The 23,212-nt window shown below is 43.9% G+C and overlaps 1 protein-coding gene across 1 annotated transcript in view; it reads left to right on the top strand.

The window, feature by feature from the left end:
* Positions 1-23,212, top strand: part of rgs11 (regulator of G protein signaling 11) — a 145,724-nt gene that overhangs the window by 109,422 nt on the left and 13,090 nt on the right. The window contains exons 10-15 of the mRNA XM_068056849.1: positions 862-885; positions 6,187-6,248; positions 9,108-9,221; positions 11,602-11,717; positions 13,311-13,398; positions 15,853-15,991. Of these exons, the coding sequence (XP_067912950.1) occupies positions 862-885; positions 6,187-6,248; positions 9,108-9,221; positions 11,602-11,717; positions 13,311-13,398; positions 15,853-15,991 (543 nt within the window). The remainder of the gene's footprint in view (positions 1-861; positions 886-6,186; positions 6,249-9,107; positions 9,222-11,601; positions 11,718-13,310; positions 13,399-15,852; positions 15,992-23,212) is intronic.

The following is a 23,212-nucleotide window of genomic DNA, read 5'->3' as shown; positions in this document are numbered from 1 at the left end:
GCAACCTGCCTGAAAATTACTAGCAAACTGTTGAATTCTTATTTAAAAGTTCTAACGTTACTTTTTTTGGATAAATCACTGAACTCTAATGACTTTGTAAATTAGCATAATTGTCACATAAAGATATACCACCTGCATTCTAGGATCAGAAATCCAGCATAGGACAGCTGTCACTTATTTTCTGATCAATGGAAATTTAAAATTCCAGACAATAACAACTTTTTAAATTTCAAATGTAAGGATTTTACATGTGATGCATTTCAATCTCCCTATCCTAGGTTCTCAGCTTTGGGGGAAAGCTCCCAAATGTCTATTGATCCCTCTCTGCAGCAGAACACTAGTTACAACCAGCAGCCTAGATTAAGTTGCCTTAAAGTTTCCTCCTTTTTCTAGGATAGTGTCTCCGTTTAGAGTCTTCTCATGATGAAAACATCTAGAACACGCTTATAAGGGGCATCTAGTTCCAAAAATGACACTAACACACTGGCAACCCCATATCACCACTAAATTCATAATAAACTTGAAAGAGTTTGACTTGTGTTTGTGTTGATAGAAGTAGACATTTAAAAACCAAGATGACAAAGAGAAGGCAAGGGTTTCCCTTTCTGTGCACTCATCTGCTATTTTCCTCTCATTCACTTCAGTGGGTGGAAAATCACAGACTGGTGATTGCAGAAACAGAAAGCATCAGCTTATTGATTAAGGGCATGATGATATTTTGAGCTAATAGTTCAGCATACTTAGAGAAAACAGATGCAACTTAATTCCATCAAATCAACTAATAACATAGTTGTATAGTTGAACTTAACTGGATTGGTGTTGATAGCAAATAAAATGTTTTCTATTTGTTGTTACAGAAAGAATAGTGCATTCTACAAAAGAGAGGTAAGAGCATAAATAGATCATCGTATTATTAACGTAGACAGCAATGGTACTAGTACAGTAACTTAGCATCATTGATTTAGCTAAGCAAGTGCTCTTACACAAGTTCTTCTTCATTCACTGTTGGAATACAATGATGTAAAATGAATAATATTGGCCCCCTGATTGGGCATCCATTAAAGTTAAATGCATTCTAAAATTGGTTTACAGACCTTTCACCCTTAGAGTTAATATATTTGTACAGTATAAATAAGCCAGGGTCACCTCTTGGTAGGTTTTGTTGCACCACTGCACAGATGAAAGTGCAGAAGGCAGAAATGTCACAGATCAGGTAGTAGGCCCCAGCGTTAGGCTTATCACTAACAAGGAAAGGAAGTAGGGTGAATGTGATGGGGTGGGGTGGGTGGGGGGGAGACGGGGGTTGGTGGGGTAAGTATACCACTGCCTCAGGACCAAAATTAGAATTGGGCAGCTGAAAATGGAAAGGGGATTATCAGGTGCCCTAAAAATCAGGTGAAAAACCCAAAAATCAAACTATAACACACAAGAAAATTGGTAAAACATAACTAAATTTGTGGGAAAGACCAAAATGACAAGCAGACCCGGGTGACTCATGGAATAGTGGCAGTAATGACAGGCGACCTACAGTTGTAGTGTGTCAGACAATTTTGGTATAGGCTTTTAGCATTCTAAATGTTAATGTACTGATGCAAGGTTTTCCCATAATCTCCCAGTGACAGCAAAAGAGTAATCTTAACCCTACCTGGGGGTAGGAAGTTAAAATTGCCTGGAAGACTTACCCACTAATGTCCCGCTCCCTTCCCTCGGTCTTCAAATTTAACTTGTTCTTCTGAGCAGGCAGCAAGGACACCGTAGGAAGCTGGCAGTGTCCTTCTTTAAATATGCGATTCAGGTTCTGATAATGCTATCAGGGCCTTAATGCAATTTTAACCAGTGATCTGAACGGGGAACCCGTTGTGGCTTTTCTGTCAAGTGAAGCTAACGGGAGGAAGATTCAGGGCCAGAAGAAGCCCAAGGAGGTAAGTTTGTAAAAAATATTTTTTACTTTCCTTGTGTGGCCAATAGGAGCAGGATCCCCCTTCCCAATGGCGAGACCTTTTCGAAACCACCTTCCCGCAACTTACCTTAGAGCTGGGAACCATTAATTTGGCCCCGGCCAGTGGTCTCTCCTGCTGCTGGACATTCTGCTTCTTCCTGCTGGCCATCTGCCTCTTCCTACCAGCTTTGGACAGTCAACTAACTGGAGACGTGTTGATGAGGCCCAGGTCTTAACATCAATCCAGGCCTCACGCAGCTGAGATCAGTGGGGTTTGCCATTTGTTTTGACCCCTGCCTGCCCAATACCTGCTCCAAGTTAAAATTGGGGCTAATTCAAGTGCAATTTAAAAATTGTGATACAGAAAGCAAGGCTAACGTGGAAAGGTAATATGTGCAAGTGTTTTAATGTAATACTGGCAGATCTCTCCTGGCTTAATTCAGAATGAGTCAAAAGATATGCTGAAGTGTGACAGTGATAGGAAGTAAGTGTGGCACTTGGTGAGGTCCCGGAGGACTGGAGAATTGCTAATGTTGTCCCCTTGTTTAAGAAGGGTAGCAGGGATAATCCAGGTAATTATAGACCGGTGAGCCTGACGTCAGTGGTAGGGAAGCTGCTGGAGAAGATACTGAGGGATAGGATCTATTCCCATTTGAAAGAAAATGGGCTTATCAGTGATAGGCAACATGGTTTTGTGCAGGGAAGGTCATGTCTTACCAACTTAATAGAATTCTTTGAGGAAGTGACAAAGTTGATTGATGAGGGAAGGGCTGTAGATGTCATATACATGGACTTCAGTAAGGCGTTTGATAAAGTTCCCCATGGTAGGCTGATGGAGAAAGTGAAGTCGCATGGGATCCAGGGTGTACTAGCTAGATGGATAAAGAACTGGCTGGGCAACAGGAGACAGAGAGTAGCAGTGGAAGGGAGTTTCTCAAAATGGAGATGTGTGACCAGTGGTGTTCCACAGGGATCCGTGCTGGGACCACTGTTGTTTGTGATATACATAAATGATTTGGAGGAAAGTATAGGTGGTCTGATTAGCAAGTTTGCAGACGACACTAAGATTGGTGGAGTAGCAGATAGTGAAGGGGACTGTCAGAGAATACAGCAGAATATAGATAGATTGGAGAGTTGGGCAGAGAAATGGCAGATGGAGTTCAATCAGGGCAAATGCGAGGTGATGCATTTTGGAAGATCCAATTCAAGAGTGAACTATACAGTAAATGGAAAAGTCCTGGGGAAAATTGATGTACAGAGAGATTTGGGTGTTCAGGTCCATTGTTCCTTGAAGGTGGCAACGCAGGTCAATAGAGTGGTCAAGAAGGCATACGGCATGCTTTCCTTCATCGGACGGGGTATTGAGTACAAGAGTTGGCAGGTCATGTTACAGTTGTATAGGACTTTGGATCGGCCATATTTGGAATACTGCGTGCAGTTCTGGTCGCCACATTACCAAAAGGATGTGGATGTTTTGGAGAGGGTGCAGAGGAGGTTCACCAGGATGTTGCCTGGTATGGAGGGCGCTAGCTATGAAGAGAGGTTGAGTAGATTAGGATTATTTTCATTAGAAAGACGGAGGTTTAGGGGGGACCTGATTGAGGTGTACAAAATCATGAGAGGTATCAGGGTGGATAGCAAAAAGCTTTTTCCCAGAGTGGGGGATTCAAATACTAAGGGTCACGAGTTCAAAGTGAGAGGGGAAAAATTTAGGGGGGATATGCGTGGAAAGTTCTTTACGCAGCGGGTGGTGGGTGCCTGGAACGCGTTGCCAGCGGAGGTGGTAGATGCGAACACGATAGCTTCTTTTAAGATGTATCTAGACAGATACATGAATGGGCAGGAAGCAAAGAGATACAGACCCTTAGAAAATAGGCGACATGTTTAGATAGAGGATCTGGATCAGCGCAGGCTTGGAGGGCCGAAGGGCCTGTTCCTGTGCTGTAATTTTCTTTGTTTTTTGTTCTTTTGTTCTTTATTGTGCTTTTTGTGCAAGATTTATACATGTACATAGCCACATCTGAACTTGGACATAAAGGGACAGATATCAAAGTTTGTTGATATCAAACTGAACAGAACAGCAATTGCTAGTAAAACAAAGACGACCACAGGAAAACATGGACATAATTCGATAAAGGAGCCTCTTGAAAATGGTGGAAGTGATTTTTCTGACAATGCATGTAGTATTTCAAGAGTTTTTTTAAAAAGTTTAATGAAAGGCTTCTTAACAGAGAGAGATACAGTGGAATTATGATTTGGGATTTACAAGTTATTTAAGTCTGCTGTTTGGAGTTTTCACAAATAATGTGCATCCTTGATTGTCATATTTTATTATTTCTGAAAAGCCGATTATATAAGCAGTGTCATGGGACTAAGTAAAAAAATATTGACTTCTTTTGGGAGTGATTTATTTCAGGCCTCACAAATACTGTTTACTCAGTGATTGAACTTCTACTTTTGACCTGGAATGGAATCAGATTTGCTTTTTATATTATTTATGTCCTAGGTTTCCTTATTAAATAACATGCATTGCCGCAATACCCTTGGTAAGATGCCTTGGGATGTTTTTATGTTAAAAACACTGGCCGTAATTTTACTTTGGGCAGGAGGCCCTGCCCAAAGGCCACAAACTCAGGGATGAGCCCACCTCCACCAGGCCTGGAGAGCCTTGATGCCTCCCAGGCCCTTAATTGGCCTTAGGCAGGACTTCCACCCCACTGAGGCAGGAAGTACCACCTAATGGAGCTGCCAGCCAATCAGCAGGTTGGCAGCTCTTAGTCCCAGCAGCGCCACCAAGAGTGGTGACCACTGCTGGGATTACACCCAGCCATCGCAAGAAAAGTGAAGGACAGCCCCGGAAGACAGGTACGTTTTTAGGCCCTTGCTGGGAACCATCTACCGGGCCTTGGCGAGGCAAGGGTGGCTGGTTGGTGGGGGTGGGATGGTGTTGTGCGGTGGGGGTGGTTGCGGCTTTGGGGGCGACCCTCCATGAGGTACAAGGTGCCCAATCAGGAGGCCCACTCCTTGGCGGCCTTCTTGGGCCCTTAGTCGCCACCCGCCCACCACGTGTAAAATACCAGCAGGGGTGGGAGGAGGCCCTTAAGTGGCATTGAATTGGCCACTTAAAGGCCTTGATTGGCCTGGGGTGGGTGGGCCGTTTCTCACTGCTGCCACCCGCGTAAAATTGCAGCAGGGGCGAGAAGGCGTCGGGAATGGCCCCCACCTCCCACTCAATTTTATGGCCCCACCCCACCACGAGCTCACTCGTTGGGGGGCCTTAAAATTCCAGCCATCGTGTGTCTGGGGCCTTGCCAGGGTCAATCGGCTGGGCCCCGGCGAGGCAAAGGTGGGTCAGTTGGGGGGGGTGAGGAGGGTGGGGAGTGTTGTGTAGTGGGGAGGTTGGGCCATGTGGGGGGTCCCGTGGGGCACAGGGTGCCCCATCAGGAGGGCCACCGCCCCCACCACCCAGTCCACGAGGAGGCTGCCAAGGTTTTACTTGGCAGCCTCCTGGAGGACCTGAGCCGCCCGCCCGCCCGCCACTGGTAAAACACCAGCAGCGGCAGGAAGAGGCCCCTAAGTGGCAGTTAATTGGCCACTTATGGGCCTTGATTGGCCTGGGGCAGGCGGGCCGTTACTCGTTGCTGCCGCCCCTCGGAAATTTGCAGTGGAGGCCGGAAGGCATCCGGAATGGCAGCCCCTCCCCCCCACCTCCCACTCAATTTTATGACCCCTGCCTCCAACCCTGCCACCAACCCTCTCCTGTGGGGGGTGGTGTAAAATTCTGGCCTCTATATAAATGGAAGCTGATCATCTTCTTTAGAAAATAGAGGGAAATTAGGTTGTGAATAACTAAGACAATATAGTTTGGCCCAATGCTGATTCGCCCATGACATAGCTATAGTGTTAGCTCTTCACCCACGTTAATACTGTTTGATAAAGGAGGAATTTTCACATGGGCAATTTTATCTGGTGAGAATAGTGTTGCTACTTTACATGGAAAATTAAGCATGATTTCTGTTACATCAAGCCATCTAACATTTATTTCTTGATATACTATACTATCTTAGTCTAGGGCATTTACTACAACATACACCTTGTTACAAGCTAAAGTTTGAATATCAGGAATGAATTTGCATCTGAAATTTGTTATGCTGTTTATATATAGAATGTGCATGAATATTAAAACCTTATTGAATGACTGTCACTTTTTTTCCTCTTTCGCTGCAATTATCTCTTTGGACAACTAGATTGAATATTACAAAAAAGCATTGACTAGATCAAGAGTCAAATCATCAATATCCTTGGAGGGGTACGATTTTTTTTTTCTCCATACAACTGTATTACTCTAACACTGTCATATAGATATATTCAGGAATTTTTTTCTCCAGCGTTGGTTCTTTGCTTTTTCATCCTTGGCAATGTTCTCCCGTTATCAAGATGTTGATTCGTTGTTTTGATCACACTTTTGAGGAATGCCTATTACTTTGTGAATGTCTCACAAGTGGTCAATATTCATGCAACAACCTTCACAGTGAATGCTGGTGGGCTATTCATGGGGTATTAGAGCTGATAATGTCCTCGCCTGAAATTTGTACATATACACTTTCAGCAAGAGCCAATGAATGGCAGTCAAGAGTGGGATCCCTAGATGATTTTTCCCATCTGTAACTCAGGGGCTCCGAGGCTAATGGTGTCAAGTTTGACTCTCTGCCAGGATGAAGTATTGTGCTCCTAACCCTATTGTGCCATGGATTGATCTTGGCACATTCCTGGCCTTATGGTTCAGCTACACAGCAAATAAACTCATTGACCCATAAAGTTGACAATTGCTTTGTTTTATTCCAATTGGTTTTAGTCTAAAAGTTGATATGTCACTGTCAGCAATGTCATTTCAGTTTAGAAATGATGGTTTTACCACTGAAAGCAAATAAATGAGCACCTTTTAATAAGGACGCTGAGAACATACGTAAAACACAATACACTTAGTAGAAGTTATTTGCCTAAGGAAGACAGGTCACTAAGGCATGTGAAATCTTACTCACATAATGGTGACTTCTATATAAAAACTTAATAGTGCATAATAAGCTTTAAGGTTATGTAGTGTATTTCTAAGATCACTGGCAGTTAGAGAGACTGGGAGGCAACATTCCGCAAATGCATTTGAGTATATGTCAAGCTGTGCCTTCCCCCACTCAACATTGATACAAGCAAGCAGTACAACTAATTTTTGAAAATTATGCTGACATTGTTGCATTTGGTGTCATATAACGGGACATGAGTGAAACAAATCATATTGGATTAAAGCTAAATTCCTACTTATTTCTGTTCATTTTGATTCTCTCCTTCTCTTTTGAGAACTCCTGGGACCACAGATGATCTCACCAACTGAATGGGAAGAGAGTCAACATAATCCCAGACCTTTGGTAGTTGGGTTTTTATAGGAACAAGAGTAGCCCATTAAGTCCCTCAAGCCTGTTCCACCATTCATGCATTCATAGATCATGGCTTAACTTATGGCTCATCTTAACTTCATTTTGCTACTTTGGTTCCATAATCCTCAATGCCTTTGCTGAACAAAAATCAATCTTCAATTTTCAATGTCTGTAACCTCAATGGCTTTTTTGGAGGAGAGAGTTCCAGATTTCCACTACACTTACTCCCCCATCAGAGGAAGTAGTGTCTCCCCATCATGTCACTTAATCATTACAAACATCTCAATTAGATCACCCCCTTATCTTCTGTACTCTGGGGATACAACCCTAGTATATGTAAGCTCATAATTTAATCTTTTTAGCCCAGATATCATTCTGACTGTGCTGTCCAAGGTGGGTCTTGATACAATATATGTTACAAAATGCTACTATTGAGCTCAACTTGTCTTTCAAGAAAGCACAGCTGTGAAATGTAGATTCGGCTTCAGATAAAGCATTCAGTCCAGCATACTGCGAACAATGAAATATCATTTAACGTTCTAGTGTTCACATGCAATGCTGCTGAGACAACAGCGTTCATGTGAACTCAGTGGGGTCGTTGCCAAATTAGGCTGGTGGATACTGCTGCTAGGTAGGGAGCGGTAACTGGTTTGACTAAAAGCCAACACTAATGTCAAGCTTTGAACAGAGGGCTGATCGGACAGTTAGGTTTTGTTAAAGGGTCTTTGCTAAAGTGAGGATGCTAGAAGTGCTGGACAAAAGTTAGATAGTATTGGTGGAGATTTCCATGGAAATCTCCCAATTTTCAGCTATTACTGTGGTAGAAAACCCAGAGAAACAGCAGAAATTACAGCTTCCAATCTTCTGCTGAATTTATGACAAGAGATCAGGAGGGGTTTCTTTCCCGCTACCCAACCCTCCCTCCAGCCTCAGTCCTCCTGAACGGTGCCATAGATACTCTACCTCATTTTGCTTAAGTTAAGTAAGGTTGTGGGAAAATGTGATTTTTTAAAAAATTATAATTATATGGAGATAAATTGCACTGATTGAACAAAGTGAATTTGATAATGACGCTGTATTTTCACTCACTGTGGAATGGAAATAGCTTCATGATGCATATAAAATCTTGCCTCATTAAATGTTTGCTTGGTCCACCTTCAAAGATACTGAAGAATGTGTGTTGGAAGACATTGGGACCCATTGGGATTATTGCTACACTCCAGGTTAGGCTATCGTGCAAGTGCATTTAAGGCATTAAATCAACTCCCATAAAAATGTAATTTCACTGTTTTAAACATTCTACACTATAATTGACATATAAGCTCTGGGAAATGAGCCACAGCCTACCCCTTTGGGACCCAAGTACAAATCCAGCACATTCTCTCTGTCAAGTGGTTTCTATGGTTCTAAGTATAAGGATCCTAAGCGAAATAAGTGCGTCAACCCAGTTTCTAATGGATATGAGTCCACAGCACAAGACCATTCGTACCTTGCCACTGCGTTGGCAAACTTACACAGAAGATAAAGATGGATGGGGTGAGAAATAGAAAGGTCACAGTGGTATAGTAGGATGCACTCTTCTATAACTGGTTCAACCTCAAATTGATACTGCATTGGGAAACATATGTAGGCATTTATTTTGAAAAATGCATCACCTTTCTGCTATTTCGATCTACATGCATCCGATAATTATTTGTGATTATGACCAGTGGAACAGTCTACTTTTTTACTTGCAGATTTGTGAAGCACTGTGAGCAATATCTTCTGCATGATCCTATCATGTCTGGCTGTCTTCCCAGCAACCCTTGGATTACAAGTGGCACTCTGTACTGGACAATGAACGCTGATTTGTAAGTGTTAAAAGTGTTTTATTATAAGAAGTAATAGACCAGTTTCAGAGCACAAGGGTATTTGAGATGGCCATGCTGACTAGAACACCCAGAAAATGCCACGTTCATGTGTGTTTCCTTCACTCACTTTCTCCACAGGCCTCCTCTCAAAATCTCACAGGGAGGAACATCCAAAGAAAATGTTGCAGACTTTGCCAGTCCTCTCTTCCAGCAGTTTCTTGTCATGCTATTATGGCTAGTCATGTGGCTTAATTAATTGGCCATCTTATTCAGAGAGGCAAATAGGCCATGCAGTGTTTTTTTTTGTTATTCTAATGTTATCAGCCTAGATAAATCAACTACCCAGCATAATAGGCAGTAAAATGAGTTGAACCTGATTTTAAAAAATAGGCTTCAACTCAGGTAGTTGCCAAAAAGACTGGGAATATACCCTAGATAAGGTTTAGGCCTTAACCAATTGCTGAAGGAGACAGATTAGTACAGATTACCTATTCATTGTACCCAGGAGACTAGGTAACCACTATAGACTTAGAAGATGTATATGTCATATCACTACTTAGAAATACAGGTCCTATTGGAGGTCTGTCAGGTTCAGTATCACGGTACCTTTTCTCAGCACACAGTGTTTTCATAACGTGTCTGTCCATGGTGATACCACATGTCAGGATGCAGCATCTCTATGTATACCCATACCTGCACAATAAGTTCAACAGAATTCTGTAACGAGGTTCTTCCAGCACATCCATAGAACAGAAACTCAATTTAATCAAGAGGCTAGGTTTTATAGTCAATTGTAAAATCATAGAAGGATCCATCATGCCTGTGCCAGCTCTTTGAAAGAGCTGTTCAATGAGTCCCACTTCCCTGACCTTTTGCATAGCCCTGCAAATATTTCTACTTCAAGTAGTGATCTAATTCCCTTCTGAAAGTTATTATGGAATCCGCTTCCACCACGCTTTCTGATGCTGCATTCCAGATTGGAACAACTCGCTGCATAAAAACATTTTTCCTCTTTTCGCTTCTGGCTCTTTTGTCAATTACCCTAAATCTGTGACCTATAGTTACCAGCCCTTCTGCCACTGCAGGCAGCTTCTCCTTATTTTATCAAAACCCTTCATGATTTTGAACACGTCTATTAAATCTCCCTTAACCTTCTCTGCCCCAAGGAGAAGGACCCCAGCTTCTCTAGTATCTCCACATAACTGAAAAAGTCCTGCATCCCTGGTACAATTTTAGCAAATCGCCTCTGCACCCTCTAAGGCCTTGACATCCTTCCTAAAGTGTGATGCCCAGAAGTGGAAACAAAACTCCAGCTGAGGCCTAACCAGTGATTCATAAAGGTTTAGCATAACTTATTTCCTTTGCACTCAATGCCTTTGTTTATAAAGTCAAGGATCCTGTATTCTTTTTAACACCTTTCTCAACTTGTCCTGCCACCTTCAAAGGTCTGTGTACATTCAACCCCAGGTCAGACCTAAGTCCTGGACTTCACATGCTGGTCACAGGAGAACAGTATGGTATAAAACAAACTCTTAAAGCAGTCTGTAACACAGTTGATAGTGATACCAGGACTATTCCCATCAGGAAGTTGATGATATAACAGTCCATCTCGCACAGTCAGGGCAGGAAAGGAAATAACAGATCATTGCCTGTTAGAATCATCCTCAAACCAAGAAGTCAATTATTTATCCTTACAGTTCCTACAGAGGTATAGTTAGCAGGAGGGTTTATTAAAGTCTGATGATTTCTATAAAGGAGCAGCTTGTCCACATCACAGTCTTATGCATGGGTAGATTGTTTAAAATCTACTCGAGACTCTATACAACAGCACCTATCTGCAGTGCCACAAAGTATGTGTACACATTTAGAGATGGCAAGGGGGGCAAAACTGGTCATGGGCATTCTGACAAAATAAGCGATAACGTGTCAGCAGTCCATTTTATAAGCTGCCCAATTACCCTTTTGCATTGGTTTAAGTGGAAAAGAAAATCAGTCGGCTATAAAGCAGGCTACCAATTCTCTATCGCCCAAAACCAAGAGCACTTTTACCCACATGATTGAGTGAGAATCTATCAAGTTGGACTACACTACTATGGTGTGTGAAAGATAAATATCACACCAAAAATAATGGTAATACATCTGTTGAAGCTCTCAGCCTTCCTTCATTAGAGTAAAATGTGCTAATATTTTTTGACGAGATAATCTCACAGAAGCAGACCCAAATATTTGGATTTTAAATATCCAAGAACATGGCTAAAGTATTTGGTTCTAACCATATGACCAGATGTCCATACAGTCTATCTGGATGTTAAAATATTATTTCTATATTAATAAATTGTGATACGAAAAGAGATGTTCATCGATTTCTCTGCATTAACAGAGTGGCTATCCCAACAAAGTTACGTGTAGAACGCTGGGCATTCAATTTTGGCGAACTGCTCCATGATCCCCTTGGTCGAAAGGAATTTAGACACTTTCTGGAAAGAGAGTTCAGCGGTAAGTACAACTAAATCAAATCAATATCGTAAATGGCTCACTTGCTCATCTTTAAAATATGATTTACTGATGGTAGAACTTTTCATATAGGATTTATCATTTGTTTAATTAATTTTTCTTTTCTCTCTCCCATTGTTATCTCCTTCATTGTTATCTACCTAATACTCGTCCATCTGCAATAGGAGGATATTGTAAGATCTAGCCTATGGTTTCACTAAGATTCTGCACAAAGATGCTTTGTTCTAGTGACTGGGCAATGCAATTCACGGAGCGAGGAGACTCAAAGTTTGCCTCTTCAAAGATGGAATGCAATGTTTCTTCAGCTAAAAATTGTTCCCAGAATTGACAGCATTTACCAACCTGAGCAAAGCAATTGCGACAGACAATCCCAACTCTGTATTCCATTGTTTTCTAGTTGTGAAGCAGACTTCCCTTGAAGCATCCTTTATCTAAACCAACCGTGGCCCATGGCTTACATGTGAGCCCTCGTAGCCATGAAACCATCTGCACTTCCATTTCTTGCTCACTGATTTATCCTCTCTGAAATTTTGTAGGCACTGTTAGTTTGATCAGTATTTGTATTTAGTTGCAACTTAATACTTCTACAATGGTAGAAACTAATGCATTTTTTAAAAATTGGGACCATACAATTGATTTGATGAAAAAAGTGGTGGTATACCAATTGTCTTTATGACATGTGGTCATACCAGCTCTCTGCTAGAAACCCCAGATTATGCATCTATATCATGAACAAAGATTTTAAGGCAATATCATTTATTTCATAAAGATTTTCACATACCTCAAAATTCTGAGTAAGTGTGGATGAAGGAACTATGGGAAGTTACACCATATCTTGGAGCATCACTGGGCTTGTTCAAACTACAGTCTGAAGGCTCTTAATCTGGCCTTTGAAGCCAATGTAACCTTGTTCTTCTACTTTTATTTCTTACTTGTTAGTTTCAATTTTACAGCCTATGAATTTGGAAATCCAAATCCGGTCTCAGCTCTGTTGACTTATTGGTAAATGAATCCTAAATCAGAGCATCAATGTCTGTCAAATTACCATAGTTTTCTGTAAGAATCTCACTTTAAAAATACAAACTGCAAACTCCAAAATACATGAAAAATTGAAATCTGTTACACAATGCATGGTATCTAAAAATTATTAATTTTTAATATGCATGCATTAGTCTGATTGCTAATCACAATATGTAACACATCTTAAATTTGATCCACAAGTAACTCTGTGTTAGGATGAACCACAGTAAAATCTTCCTTACTTAGAATAAGATAGCAGGGTTTAAATACACCAGGTTTGACTAGATGTTGTAAATTCAATATTTGGGATCCCTTATCCTGAAAATTTGATGCATGCAATGTCATAACATACACACACATTGTCTGAACAAGGGTGGATGATGGTCTGAGAATGCAAACCACACTGAATACACCAGAAGTAATATCATGTTTGCTGAACAGTATAGGTAATTCAGAGAATCCAGAATTCATTGTCAAATTAAGTATAAAATAAACATTGGCATTAAGAATTCGACACCTATACCTGATAATAATTGTCTGTATTTCAAACGCTAGTTGAGAATCTTAGTTTCTGGGAGGCCTGTGAAGATGTACAATATGGAGAACAATCAAAAGTTGAAGAAAAAGTAGAGACCGTCTTTGAGTAAGTTTACTGCTTTTTAAATAAATACTGCAACCAACTATATTATCCATTTTATAAATATATTAGATCTATAATAGTAACAGGGCTTAATTTTGCTGATTACTGGCAAATCCCGCCGCCAGGGCCAAAAGCAGGAGGCAAACCCGCTCCAGTGGGCAGCAGGACCTGAGCGATATGTTGCCGCCGGCAGTCATTGCTGAGGCTGCAGCTCCAGGAAACGGGCACCTCAGGAAGAGAGTTCAGGTAGGTTGGGGGAAGCTGTGGCCAGTGATCGGGGCTGGGAGGGGATGTTGTGAAGCAGAACAACGCTACTTAAACCAGACTGTGAACATTATCATGGGACATCCACAAGCATTAAAGTTAAATTCCATCAATTTTATTAAAGGGGCTAGGAACATGGCCAACATTTTGTTCATTTGAGTAATTTGATATTATGAAGTATGGTTTATAATGATTCGAATGTTCTGCTTTATGTTTTTCCCATTTTTACTCCCTGTGTTTCCAGGCTATGCATCATCTGCACCCAAAAAAAATTTCCAGTCCTTCATGAAAGCTGCAGGAATATTTCAGGGGCATTCTTCCTTAAATTTTCCTTTCTTCTCTAGGCATGGCATTTGACCTTCCCATAGTAACCCTGCACTGTGATTTTTTTTTGATTCATTCTCGGGATCTGGCTGTCAAAGGCAAGGCCAGCATTTATTGCCCATCCCTAAATGCTCGAGAAGGTCATGGTGAGCTGTCTTCTTGAACTGCCGCGGACAGTGTAGTGAAGGTATTCCCACAGTGCTGTTAGGGAGGGAATTCTATGATGCAACTGAGATCAGAAGCGCAACACAATTAGAAAACACCCTGTGCCCATTGTTTTGTGGAACAGCTCAAAACAAACAATTTTACTTTTAAAAGTCACACATCAACGAAACCCTGACTTCCTTCTATTAGAGTCATATCATGAACCACTATTATAGATTTGCCCCATTAGTTCTCAATTGATTCACTGAAACAAAGTGCAGTAGGAAAACAAAAACATTTCAGGGACTGTAAAACATTAGAGAGGGCCTGTTGGGGCAGTCTGCTATATCTCATAGTGCACTATGCTTAGCTGTAACCATCTTTGGTTGGGAGCCATTACAGCAAATGGTGTTCATAACTTTTCAGTTGATAAAGGCCGTGTACAACTGGACATATAGACATTCAAACATACGAGTTAGGAGCAGGAGTAGGCCACTCAGCCCTTCGAGTCTACTCTGCCATTCAATAAGTTCATGGCTGAACTGATTACTCCACATTTCCACCTACCCCCAATAACCTTCCACCCCCTTGCTAATCAAGAATATATCTACTTTTGCCTTAAAAATATTCAAAGACTCTGCTTCCACTGCCTTTTGAGGAAGAGAATGCCAAAGACTCATGACCCTCTGAGAGAAAAAATTTCTCCTCATCTCTGTCTAAAATGGGTGACCCCTTATTTTTAAATAGTGACCCCAAGTTCTAGATTCTCCCACAAGGGGAAACATCCTTTCCACATGCACCCTGTCAAGACCCCTCAGGATCTTATATGTTTCAAATCAAGTCACCTTTTACTCTTCTAAATTCCAGCAGATACAAGCCTAGCCTGTCCAATCTTTCCTCATAAGACAGCCCGCCCATTCCAGGTATTAGTCTAGTAAACCTTCTTTGTACTGCCTCCAACGCATTTACACCCTTCCTTAAATTTCAAGACTGTACACAGTACTCCAGATGTGGTCTCACCAATGCCCTGTATAGCTGAAGCATAACCTCCCTACTTTTGTATTCATTTCCCCTCTTGGTAAATGATAACATTCTATTAGCTTTCCTAATTACCTGCTGTACCTGCATACTAACCTTTTGCGATACATGCCCGAGGACACCCAGATCCCTCTGCATCTCAGAACTCTGCAATCTCTCACCATTTAGATAATATGCTTCTTTTTTATTCTTCCTGCCAAAGTGGACAATTTCACACTTTCCCACATTATACTCCATTTGCCAGGTCTTTGCCCACTCACTTAACCTATCTATATCCCTTTGTAGCCTCCAGTGTAAAAGTTGTTTTGATCTAAGAAGAATGTCTCAGTTATTCAAAGCAGCAATGAAGCAGTAAAGTAAATTGTCACATTTTGCTGGCTCAGAATTGCTAATCATATAGCACTTGGGAAACTTAGTGCCAAATGTCTCTGTGCCCCTGTTCGCAGCCTGCCTGGTTGTTAGATATTGCCAGTACTAAGATCCAACTTTTGTCCTCTCCCTTATATACTCCAGTGTGAGAAAGCAAGTGAATTCTATTGACAAGTACATTAATCCCACCATCCAAAACACAAATGAACAGGCTTTCTTAAAACAGTATGATTTACTGAAAATTAGCTCCATAACTCGATTAGAATGTTGACCTTTTGACTTCCATTATCATTTATACAAGGTTTGTATTACTTGCAGACAGTTTCTGGCAGCAGGGGCCAGCAAATGGGTGAATATCGACAGTAAAACAATGGAAAAGACCCTCGATGGATTACAAATTCCTCATCGCTATGTCTTTGAAGATGCACAAATGCATATTTATATGCTAATGAAAAAGGTAAGTGGACTTGCAGTATCAGAGCTTTTATGTATATGTCTTTTTAAAAAAGGATGTGTGTACTTCTTGTCTTCATCACTTGACTTGCTGTCACAGTTTTTTCCCATTAGAAGTTTCTATGTCCACATGGACACGAGGGATTGGATTCGGTGAGCTCAAAAATGGTGGCCCGCACCGAAGAGCCACTGCAATCTGAAGCGCGGCGGCTCACTTAAAGAGCCAGGGCAACCCGTTTTCCCCCTCCCCCCCCCCCACCCCCAATCACGTGGATAGGGTGGGCTGTCCGTCCCTGGCAATGGCGTCAGCTGCTTGTGCACAGGCGCTGACGCCATTTTTAAAGGGCAGTTAGCCCTGCCAGCTTATTTAAATATTTAAAGACAGATTCAGTAAAATTAAATATATACATTTCTTTTGCCCCTCCTCACCACCCCCCCCCCCTCACCATAACAATTACATTAACTATTTGCCCTTCCCCCAAAACACTTACCTTTAACATCTGACCTCCCCCCACCCCCCAACCAAACTGCAGAAAATTTAAAGTACAACCCTTCCCACCATCCCCTACACCCATGACATTTATTTGACCTTTGACCCCGTTCCCCCCCCCCCCCCCACCCCGCACTGATGAAATTACCTCCTCCCCCATCCCCACCAGCGTGGTGCCTCGTTTCCCCGGACGGGGATCCGAAGGCGCAGGAGTGCCGGCCGCCGCACTGAAGATTGGGGCGGGCCCTCAAGATCTGAGGTAAGTATATGTAAATGCATTAATGTTATTAATTTTAATATGGTGATTGTGGTCCCTTCGCCGAGTGGCGGTGGGGCTGCCACGGTGCCGCGCCGCCGACGGGAGGACAGGCTGGGCCCTGCCGGAGTCAAGGTCCATGGTGGGCCTCATCCAAAGCCATCTTCAGGCCCACACCCCACTATGGATCTCAGCGCCGAGGGCTCCTTAAAATCCAGCACTAGGTTTTGCTTCTGTAAATCTGCCCCTATTATTGAGCAATCAGGTGGTTATATATTTTGTTTCAAATCTTCCCAACATGAAGATAGAATTGGTTCTATTTTCTGCCCTTTTCTCTCCAGATCATTCATTCTTCAGCCCGTTTCTGGCCCAGCCTGGCACCTTTTCCTTTCTCTAACCTTCGCCACAATGGGCTTCACCCCACTGATTTTGTCTGTTATTCTTCCAGTCAGTCAAAGTTTTCTCCCCTAATGCTGTTCCACAGAATGTTCTCGCACAGCCCTGATCCCAACTTCAACATTTTTTGAACTGCTTAAACTGTACTCAGACCAGTCTGCCCCCAAGTTAAAGTTTCTGTTGGTGCTTTGATTAAGAACTAACAGTCGTTAAGCTTCTGACAAATATGTGTAGTTGAAACGTTTGAGCTGACATCTTTTGTTATTTTCAGAATAGATTTGTCTTTGTATTTATTTTCTGATTCTCCTTCCCTGATACTCTGCTCTGCGGTGATTTATTTTCAAGTCAGGATGATGTATGACTTGGAGAGGAACTTGCAGATGGTGGTGTTCCTATGTGCATCTGCCCTTGCTATTCTAGAAGATAGAGGTCACAGGTTTGAGGGCTGCCGTCAAACAAACCTTGGGAAGTTGCTGCAGTGCATCCTGAAGATTGTACACACTGCAACCATGGTGTGCCAGTACTGTAGAGAGTGAATGTTTAAGGTGGTGGATGGGTGTCATTCAAGTGGACTGATTTGTCCTGGATGGTGTTGAGCTTCTTGAGTGTTGTTGGAGCTGTACTCATCTAGCCAAGTGGGAAGTATTCCATCACACTCCTGACTTGCACCTTGTCGATGGTGGACCGGCTTTGGGGAATCAGAAGGTGAATCACTCACTGCAGAATTCCCAGCCATGACCCGTTCTTGTAGCCACAGTATTCATGTGGCTGGTTCAGTTAAGTAACTTGAGACAGAAAATTACTAAGAAAGGGAGCTTGATTTTCAATCCGGGGTCAGGAACCCAACAACCAGATCATTTCCAGGTTCCAACCCCATGTCTGCATTATTCGGGCAATACTATCTTAAAATGCAGGTCATCTAATTGGGCCAGAGACGGGCTCGCTACCCAAGTAGTGGCACTGAGCGCTGCCAGGAGGTGGGAACTGAGCACTGAGAACAATCCTCAAAGGCAGATGGCAGCCACAACTGGGCTTGCCGCTGCCTTATAAAATAGAGGAGGTTGGAGATCAGAGGGCCAGCAGTCTCACCATGCAGAGAAGTGGCCAAATGGCCAACAAAAAGATACTACACCTGCTCTGACACAATAACCCTTTTGCCAAAACATTTTCTTCACCACTAACATGACTTGATGGGTCCCCACATTGTACCTAACAGCTGTGCACTAACTGTTCAGGATTGTCAATCTGCGATTTCAAAAATCGCCTTCTGGCCCTCCTCAGGCTGTTAACGAGCAGTTAATTGGAGGCAAGCGGGTTCCCAGCGCCCTGCCCTCACTTTGAAAATAGCAGTACATCCTGGAGGCATCGGGACACTGACACGCCATCCAGGAGCACTATTTTCAAAGCCAGCCCATACCGATCTCACCCCCAATCGGTGATTGAAAATCCCGGCCTGGGTTTCCATTACTTTCAAAACCTGAAAACTGCTTAACAATTGTTTCATATTCTTTTGACACCCATCTCAAGAACCAGAGAACTATTAATGTATACTTTTAATAAAATGGAGCCAAATAACGCCATCACATCACCACCAATTAGTCTATTAATCTTATCAATCTAGCTGTACTAAACTGAAGTCTTACCTTCTTTGTTGGATGGGAACCATTTTAATAGATTACATTAAATAAATGAAAAAGCATCTTGTAGATGCTTGCCTTCTCTATCGCAGTCACCCTTTCAAGATGCAAATGAGCCAGTCTTTTCAATATCAAAGCAATTTTTGACAAGCCCTTGCATTGCTCAGAATAAAATGAGAAAATAACAGTGCACTCAGAACAATAGATTTTGTGCAAAAACTGGTTAATTTCACTGGTTTACTGCATCTAATTTTATCTTCGTATTTGCTAAAAACATAAAACTTTGCCACAAGGAGTAAAGGCTTTAAACAGAAAACATTCATGAGGAACGTTAAACTGACAATATAAATGTGGAAATTGGCATCAGCATAAAGGATTGCATCAGTAGTAATTAGCAAAAAAGTGATAGTAAAATGAAGAATGTGGCTTAGTTTTTCAGTTGTTGACTATTGACCACTCCAATCCATATTGCTGGCAGTGGGAGGTCGATGCTAAGCCCTATGACACACTATGTAGGCAAAGAATGAATTAACAATAATGATATTGCATAACTGTTGGTTGAGGGGAATGAACAATAATGCTGTGTTTGAACATCATGTTATGAAAAGATTTCTTGCCATCCCTAAAAGTCAGGTATTAGAGCTGAGACACATCTGCAGATTGCATTTAATACTGCCATGGCACTGGACAGAGATAAAAATAAAGAACAGGGATGTTAGATGGCACCAAAGACATTGGGCTGGATTTCTCCGTGCCGACAGGGCTGGCGTTGCCAGGTTGAAAAAGTGAGAGGAGCACCTCCCCCTCACCACTCGGCGCGATTCAACGGTGCTCAGGCACTCAAGTGCCAACGCCAGGATTCACATCCCTTTAAGAACAGGGATCCCGCCTCCAAAAGTTGCCAGCCAATCAGAGCGCCATGAGTGGTGGCCACTGCCAGTACTGCACCAGGCCTGAGACCCAGGGGCCAATTTGGCAAACACACCAGCATTGTGAGGGGAGGGTGGGGGATGAGGGTGGAGGGGTGTTACCCGAGGTACAGCCTTTGCCGCCGATGGCCCCTTGTGGGTCACAGATTGCCACAGAGGAGTCTCCCTCCTTGGCAGGGAGGCTGGCTCGTTTCACTGGGCGACCTCCCCATGTGGCGTAGGCACCCTCCTGCACCTGGCTTAATTCCAGCAGCGGCAGAAAGAGGCCCTTCTTCTTTCTTCTTCTTCTTTGGCCTCCTTGTCTCGAGAGACAATGGGTAAGCGCCTGGAGGTGGTCAGTGGTTTGTGAAGCAGCGCCTGGAGTGGCTATAAAGGCCAATTCGAGAGTGACAGACTCTTCCACAGGTACTGCAGATAAAATTGGTTGTCGGGGCTGTTACACAGTTGGCTCTCTCCTTGCGCTTCTGTCTTTTTTCCTGCCAACTGCTAAGTCTCTTCGACTCGCCGTGCTTTAGCCCCGCCTTTATGGTTGCCCGCCAGCTCTGGCGATCGCTGGCAACTGACTCCCACGACTTGTGATCAATGTCACAGGACTTCATGTCGCGTTTGCAGATGTCTTTAAAGTGGAGACATGGATGGCCGGTGGGTCTGGTACCAGTGACGAGCTCGCTGGACAATGTGTCCTTGGAGATCCTGCCATCTTCCATGCGGCTCACATGGCCAAGCCATCTCAGGCGCCGCTGACTTAGTAGGGTGTATATGCTGGGGATGTTGGCCGCCTCGAGGACTTCTGTGTTGGAGATACGGTCCTGCCACCTGATGCCAAGGATTCTCCAGAGGCAGCGAAGATGGAATGAATTGAAACGTCGCTCTTGGCTGACATACGTTGTCCAGGCCTCGCTGCCGTAGAGCAAGGTACTGAGAACACAGGCTTGAAACACTTGGACTTTTGTGTTCTGTGTCAGTGCGCCATTTTCCCACACTCTCTTGGCCAGTCTGGACATAGCAGTGGAAGCCTTTCCCATGCGCTTGTTGATTTCTGCATCAAGAGACAGGTTACTGGTGATAGTTGAGCCTAGGTAGGTGAACTCTTGAACCACTTCCAGAGTGTGGTCGCCGATATTGATGGATGGAGCATTTCTGACGTCCTGTCCCATGATGTTCATTTTCTTGAGGCTGATGGTTGGGCCAAATTCATTGCAGGCAGCCACAAACCTGTCGATGAGTCTCTGCAGACACTCTTCAGTGTGAGATGTTAATGCAGCATCGTCAGCAAAGAGGAGTTCCCTGATGAGGACTTTCCGTACTTTGGTCTTCGCTTTTAGACGGGCAAGGTTGAACAACCTGCCACCTGATCTTGTGTGGAGGAAAATTCCTTCTTCTGAAGACTTGAACGCATGTGAGAGCAGCAGGGAGAAGAAGATCCCGAACAGTGTAGGTGCAAGAACACAGCCCTGTTTCACGCCACTCAGGATTGGAAAGGGGTCTGATGAGGCGCCGCTATGCTGAATTGTGCCTTTCATATTGTCATGGAATGAGGTGATGATACTTAGTAGCTTTGGTGGGCATCCAATCTTTTCTAGTAGTCTGAAGAGACTACATCTGCTGACGAGGTCAAAGGCTTTGGTGAGATCAATGAAAGCAACGTAGAGGGGCATCTGTTGTTCGCGGCATTTCTCCTGTAGCTGGCGAAGGGAGAACAGCATGTCAATGGTGGATCTCTTTGCTCGAAAGCCACACTCTGCCTCAGGATAGACACGCTCAGCCAGCTTCTGGAGCCTGTTTAAGGCGACACTAGTGAAGACTTTCCCCACCATGCTGAGCAGGGAGATTCCACGGTAGCTGTTGCAGTCACCACGGTCACCCTTGTTCATATAGAGGGTGATGATATTGGCATCACGCATGGCCTGTGGTACTGCACCCTCGTCCCAGCACAGGCAAAGCAGTTCGTGCAGCGCTGAAAGTATAGCAGGCTTGGCACTCTTGATGATTTCAGGGGTAATGCTGTCCTTCCCAGGGGCTTTTCCGCTGGCTAGAGAATCAATGGCATCACTGAGTTCCAATTTTGTTGGCTGTATGTCCAGCTCATCCATGACTGGCAGAGACAGGGCTGCATTGAGGGCAGTCTCAGTGACAACATTCTCCCTGGAGTACAGTTCTAGGTAGTGTTCCACCCAGCGGTCCATTTGCTTGCATTGGTCAGTGATTGTGTCCCCTGATTTAGATTAGAGGGGGGCCATCTTCTTGATGGTTGGCCCAAAATCTCTCTTAATGCCATCATACATTCCTCTGATATTCCCTGTGTCAGAGGCCAGCTGAATATGACTGCATAGGTGTTGCCAGGAGTCATTTGCGCAGCACATGGCTGTTCTTTGTGCCGCGCTTCTGGCAGCTTTAAGTGCTACGGATGTTATCTCACTGGGGGCCTTCTTGTAGTTCAGCAGTGCAATGCATTTAGCGGCTATGACAGACTCCAGCTCTTCAATGTGAGATTGAAACCATGTCTGCATTCCACTTCGCACGATTGCCATAGGTGGTCATTGCTGAGTCATAGATGGTGTCTCTGATGTGGGCCCACTTGGTCCCTGCATCCCCTGTGGGAGTGTTTTGGAGGGCTTTTTCAAGTGAATTTAGAAACTTACGGGCCTCAAATGGCCTCTGGGCAGGAAGGCCATCTTTGGCCTTTCCCACCTCCAACTTAATCGCAGTGCAACAGGAAGGTGATGGGTCTTCCGTTCCCCCGCTTCCCATCGCAATTCTATGAGCCCCCCTGCCTCCTAGCCTGTCTCTGGGGGGCCCATTAAATTCCACCCATACTGTCTGGACCGAATGCTATGTCATTATTGCGTACCATCCCAAACACAGGCACTTGGATCAACTAAAGAGCAGTGCCATAGCAGACAGTGGTTTGGCAGGAGCACGCTTTGGGCTGAATTTTATTAGTCCTCTACCAACTGGCTGGGAGGCAGGATGGCCGTAAGATGGTGAGGGAAGGTGGGAAGGGGGTGGAGTGTATTCCTGATGCAATGAAATTTTATCAGCTTTGGGGAAGGTTGCGTATGGCCCTCCTACCCAGACGCCAATTGAGAGCATTACGTGGCCACTTAAGGACCTCTTCACACCGCTGCTGGCATTTTACTAGCAGCTGGGGGGACCCCTGCCCAGTAAAACCTGATGGCCTCTCTGTGGGCTGCTGAGGGGCACTCCAGATCGGGCAGTATGTGGCCCACAGAAGGGCCCCCCCCGGGCGGCAAGGTGGAAACACCTCCCCCCCACCCCCACCTCATCAGGGCCTGCCTGATCGGCCCCTTGTGGGGAGGTCGGCTTCCATTTTTGACATCTGCGGTCCCAGTAGTGGTCACGACTCTCGGTGGCACTGCTGAGACTGAAGTAATGATGGCCCGCCGATTGGCCAGCAGCTCTTGGCGGTGGACTCCTGACAGGGAGCCCTGGTACCAGGTAGTTAATTGAGCACAGGAAAATGCAGCCTGGAATCCCCCAAACGGCTGAGGCGGGG

This window comes from Heterodontus francisci, chromosome 24, assembly GCF_036365525.1.
Source record: "Heterodontus francisci isolate sHetFra1 chromosome 24, sHetFra1.hap1, whole genome shotgun sequence".
NCBI classification, from domain to species: Eukaryota; Metazoa; Chordata; class Chondrichthyes; order Heterodontiformes; family Heterodontidae; genus Heterodontus; species Heterodontus francisci.
The sequence above is the reverse complement of the archived record's forward strand: the minus strand, read 5'-3'. Positions and strand labels throughout refer to the sequence as shown.